The sequence below is a fragment of the Arachis hypogaea genome, chromosome 17 (genome assembly GCF_003086295.3).
Source record: "Arachis hypogaea cultivar Tifrunner chromosome 17, arahy.Tifrunner.gnm2.J5K5, whole genome shotgun sequence".
NCBI classification, from domain to species: domain Eukaryota; kingdom Viridiplantae; phylum Streptophyta; class Magnoliopsida; order Fabales; family Fabaceae; genus Arachis; species Arachis hypogaea.
Window position 1 is genome coordinate 130,069,236 of NC_092052.1, and position 5,649 is coordinate 130,074,884.

Here is a 5,649-nt window from a genome sequence, read left to right on the forward strand (position 1 = left end):
AAAAAACAAAAAAAACAAAAAAAGCAAGCAGAAAAAGCTAATAACCCTTTAAACAAAAAGGCAAAGGGTAAAAAGGATCTAAGGCTTTAAGCATTAGTGGATAGGAGGGCCCAAAGGAATAAAATCCTGGCCTAAGCGGCTAAACCAAATTGTCCCTAACCATGTGCTTGTGGCGTGAAGGTGTAAAGTAAAAAGCTTGAGACTGAGCGGTTAAAGTCGTGATCCAAAGCAAAAAGAGTGTGCTTAAGAACTCTGGGCACCTCTAACTAGGGACTCTGGCAAAGCTGAGTCACAATCTGAAAAGGTTCACCCAGTTATGTGTCTGTGGCATTTATGTATCCGGTGGTAATACTGGAAAACAAAATGCTTAGGGTCAATGCCAAGACTCATAAAGTAGCTGTGTTCAAGAATCAACATACTGAACTAGGAGAATCAATAACACTATCTGAATTCTGAGTTCCTATGGATGCCAATCATTCTGAACTTCAAAGGATAAAGTGAGATGCCAAAACTGTTCAGGATTGCAGTTGTAAACCCCACTATAAGAGAAGACATGGGCTTAATCGAACTCTCATTCTCATGCAAATTCACATCCTAAGCTTATATTAGTTTTGGTTGCTTGAGGACAAGCAACAGTTTAAGTTTGGTGTTGTGATGCGAGAGCATCTTGTCTATCTTTTCCTAGTGAATTTGCATCTAAATTGTTGAATTTAATTAAGAATTAATTATATTTTAGCCACTATGGATGCTATTTTGAGTTTTGTACAATACTGTTTATTTTAGGTAGCATTTGGCGGAATTTGATGGAGTTTCTGCAGAGAAAGAGAAGAAGCCAAGGAGATGACCAGCGAATACCGACGTGGACGCATGGCTCACGCGACCGCGTCATTCATGAAGGAAATCGCAATGACACGATCGCGTGGACTGGAATTTGCACAAATGACGCGAACGCGTGGACGACGCGGACGCGTCACATGCGCCACGTGCAGAAAAAGTAGAAAAACGCTGGGGGCGTTTCTGGGCTGTTTTGACCCAGTTCTTAACCCAGAAATCACATATTAGAAGCTGCAGAATGGACAAATCAAGTGGTCCCACCCATCAACTGAAGACTTGTTAATTAATTCGAATTTAAATTCAAATCTTATTTTAGGAAAAGATATTATTTTAATTTTAATTTTAGATATTTGATTTTTTAATTATTAGGATTAGTTATAAAAGGGATCCCAATAGGGTGGTTCCAGCACAACATATTACACAACATTATTCCATACAAATTTACATTTCATATTCCATGAGCAACTAATCCTCCATTGTTAAGGTTAGGAGCTCTGTCTATTGTATGTATTGATAATATTATTTTTCTATTTTAATTCATGTTTTGATTTATATTTCAATAATTGTTTTCGTTCTTTATTTTATGAATCTGGGTGGAACGGAAGTATGACCCATGTTCTATTTGAGTTCTTGTAAAACTTGGAAAAGCTCTTTACTTGAACAATAGCTTGAAAACATATTATCCTGAATTTCTAATTGTTTGTATTTAACGGGATACGTGACATATAATCCCTTATATTTGGATAATTAGGATTCTTGTGGCATATAACTAGAATTGAACTTCACCCCCTAATTGGAATTAATTGACCAAGGAATTGGCTGTTGATGAATTTTAGAGGAGACTAGAAAGGTCTAAGGAATTAGGGTCTAGTCACAATTAGTTTGCCATGAATTAAATCTTGCATGATTAAAATAGTTAATAAGAAAAGTCAATGCAGATAATAAATAACTCTGAAACCTTAACTATCTTCTCCATATTTTTTCCAAAGTATTTACTTGCCTTTCTTCAATATTTTTGATATTGTTTAATGTCTTTTATATTGCATCTCAACACCAATTTTTGTTTGTCTAACTAAGCCTATCAAACACTATTGTTGCTTAGTCCATCAATCCTCGTGGGATCGACCCTTACTCACGTAAGGTATTACTTGGTACGACCCGGTGCACTTGCCGGTAAGTAAGTGTGGTTGTAAATACCGCACCAATGTGCACGGGTCAGACTACCTCAGCACCAATAAACAGGGTCAACACGAAAACCTGAAGGATTACATGACTCGATTCGCCAAGGCCACTATGGAGATCCCTGACCTTGACCCGAAGGTACATCTGCATGCGCTAAAGAGAGGCCTCAGGCCGGGCAAGTTCTAAGAAGCGATAGCCGTTTCAAAACCAAGAACATTAGAAGAATTCCGTGAAAAAGCAGCCGGCCAGATGGAGATCGAGGAACTCCGAAAAGCTCGGCGGATTGATAAACAACAACCTCGCTGAGAAGAAGAGAAAAACAGAACGACCAATCAAAGGGTGCACAAGAAGCCGTTCAAACTGATGCCGAAATTTGACACATACACCCCACTCAACACCAGAAGGAAAGACATAATCAAGGAAATCCTAAATGCAAAGATCATCAAACCTCCGAGCAGAGCCGGCTCATACCAGGAACAAAGATATGTGGACAAATCAAAGCATTGCGCTTTTCATCAAAAGTTCGGTCATATGACAGACGAATGCGTCATCGCCAAGGATCTGCTCGAAAGATTAGCCCGGGAAGGTCACCTTGACAAATACATAGGAAAGAAAACGCAACAACACCCGAAGATCACAGCCGAGCATCCAACAGAACATCAACCAAGTACAGCCGAGAAGAACAGATCCCAACCACCAACAACAAGAGGAGTCATACACTGTATATCAGGTGGATCGGCAGGAGGGGGAAACACAAACTCGGCAAGAAAACGCAGCTATAGGACGATGCTAATGGTCCAAAGCGCAGACGATGCCCCTGCAATAAAATCACATGTAAATACGATATCATTCGAGCGTTCGGACCTTCGAGCAAAAGCCACAAACCTCGATGATCCAGTAGTCATTTTAATTCAAGCAGGAGACCTTCTAGTAAAAAAGGTCCTGCTCGACCCAGGCAGCAGCGCCGATGTTCTTTTTTTCTCCACGTTTCAGAAAATGAAACTAAGTGCAAACACAATGATCCCATCATCCGGAGAACTCGTGGGATTTTCAGGGGAATGAGTATCTATTCTCGGGAGTGTATGGTTGAAGATAACAATGGGAGAAGATCCACTCTTTGAAACAAAAGACATACAATTTTTAGTGGTCGACTGTCCGAGTCCGTACAACATCATACTCGGCAGACCCTCTTTAAACACCTTCGGTGCCATTGTCTCCACAGTTCACCTATACGTGAAATTTCAGGCCCAGAATCAACAAATCGGTACCATCCACTCCGACCATACAGAAGCCCGGAAATGCTACAATGAAAGCATGAAAATAAAGCTGCAACAGAACAATGAAAGACAAACACTTTATATAGCCAACATCACGGAAACAGCCGACCTAGATCCTCGGGAAGAACCGAGCAACAGACCCACGGCGGCTGACAACCTTGAAAAGGTAAAACTAGATGAAAATGAAAATCATTACACTTATATAAGTGTTTCTCTCATTTCAGGAATCAAACAAAGCATCATCAACATTCTACAAGAGAATGCCGACCTATTCGCATGGACCCCAGAAGACATGCCGGGGATAGACCCAACTCTAATATGCCACAAATTACAAATCGACTCCAAAGTCCGACCTATAGCACAAAAGAAACGGAACATGGGATCCGAAAAAAGGGCGGCCTGCCTGGAAGAAACGAAAAAGCTCCTACATGCAGGATTCATTAAGGAACTACGATTCACAACATGGCTCTCCAATGTGGTAATGGTAAGGAAGCCATCAGGTAAATGGTGCATGTGCGTCGACTTTTCTAACTTAAATAAAGCATGCCCCAAAGATGCCTATCCCTTACCCTGCATCGATAAGTTAGTAGACAATGCATCTGGTTACGAAAATTTAAGTTTTCTAGACGCCTATTCAGGCTACAATCAAATCTTAATGCATCCCGAGGACGAAAACAAAACGGCATTCATAACTGAACTAGGAAATTATTGTTATAAAGTCATGCCTTTTGGACTTAAGAATGCAGGTGCAACATATCAGCGGCTCATGGACAAATTCTTCAGCAAACAGATAGGAAGGAACCTAGAAGTCTATGTCGACGACATGGTCGTCAAAACAGATCACAACAACGACCATGGAACCGACCTTGAAGAAGTTTTCAAACAGATACGACAACACAACATGAGGCTAAACCCCGAAAAGTGTGCATTCGGGGTCAAAGGGGGCAAGTTCCTCGGATTTATGCTTACCTCCAGAGGAATCGAAGCGAACCCCGAAAAATGCGAAGCAATTATCAACATGCGAAGTCTTCGGACAATAAAGGAAGTGCAACAGTTGAACGGGAGACTGGCTGCACTCTCCCGATTCTTACCAGCAATAAAGATAAATAAAGATGGAGTATTGATTGCTAAAAGCCCGTTGGTGAAACGCAGAAGCTCAAAATTGTAGCTTCTTATAAACGTGGTTTTGAAAGTAAAATCACTTTTGCGTTCATGGATCAAAAGTTTGCCAAACCAAAAATTGAAGCTTTCAAGAAGGCTAAACGTGCTTCTTCTCTTGTAACGCGTTTGCCAAACACACCCTTTGTTGTGGGTTTAATTTGCACATTTTGTATTTTCAAGTGATAGTACAATTAATTTGTATTTAGGCATGCAATTTGGTATGAACAAGAACTAGAAGATATGTCTTATTGTATTCAATTTAGCCTTTAATTAAGCAACTTCTTTTTCTAAATTTTATTCTAGCAAGGTTATCCTTTAAATTATAACCAGGTTAATTGAACTTAAAAGTAGTGGTTGAAGTTAACATTTTATGAAATCAGTAAACACACTATACAACTGTACCTAATTACACAAGATTACAATGATATGTAGATAAACAAAATATTTCCATATATTGGAACTAAAACAGCAACATTGTTTGATCATAATTGTCTGATCGATATCCAAAAAACTAACTATATTAACTTAATCAAAGAGCTAAACCAAAAAAAGGGAATTCACATTGAAACCAACCACAATGTTTTTAATGGCAATAAGAGAGCCATATACAAAAAATATATCACTAGCTCTAATTACATAATGTTCATATATTAGCATCAAGTAGGTTTATCCTTCTTCCTAGGAGGTTTGAATCCTGGAGTAGGAACAAGCGTCATAAAGTCTGCAAGTCTCTTGGCAGTGGCAGAGCTAGTTCCCCTAATGGTTTCAGCAGAAAAAGAAGCTGTTGATGTTGCTACAGCTTGGGGGGAGGATTTTTCTCTAGCTCTTCCCTTAACAACTTTCAGTTTTGATGGCCTTGGAACAGTTTCCTGCATAATTTCAGCAAGAATTTCATCCAACATTCAAAAATAATGTCAGTTACAAATATAAACAACAACATATAATTTTTCCAAGTTACAAATGCAACCTTTTCTGAGTTTTGCGTGTGTTGTGTTGATGGGTAGGGTTCCGTCTGGCTAAGCACAAGCTCAGTTGGAGTGTTCTACTGGGCTGCGGGTGATTGAGTAATTAGGATAGCAGGGTCAGCATCAGATGGAGGGACAACAGTAGTTACAACTGCAAGTTGCAGCTGCATGTGTCTTGCTTGTTCCTCAACGTCTATTTGTTTCTTCTTTGGACAATTTCTCCTGTTATG

At 39.6% G+C, this 5,649-nt stretch overlaps 1 protein-coding gene across 1 annotated transcript; it reads left to right on the top strand.

Annotated features, from left to right (window-relative positions):
• The first annotated feature begins 2,379 nt into the window (after nucleotides 1–2,379).
• Nucleotides 2,380–3,078, top strand: LOC112763967 (uncharacterized). Its single transcript, XM_025809497.1, has one exon. The coding sequence runs from the start codon at nucleotides 2,380–2,382 to the stop codon at nucleotides 3,076–3,078; it is 699 nt and encodes a 232-aa protein (XP_025665282.1).
• Nucleotides 3,079–5,649: the final 2,571 nt, after the last annotated feature.

What these genes read in the sequence shown, in the direction of transcription:
- LOC112763967 (XM_025809497.1), top strand. Translation starts at nt 2,380, where the DNA reads ATGCCGAAATTTGACACATACACCCCACTCAACACCAGAAGGAAAGAC.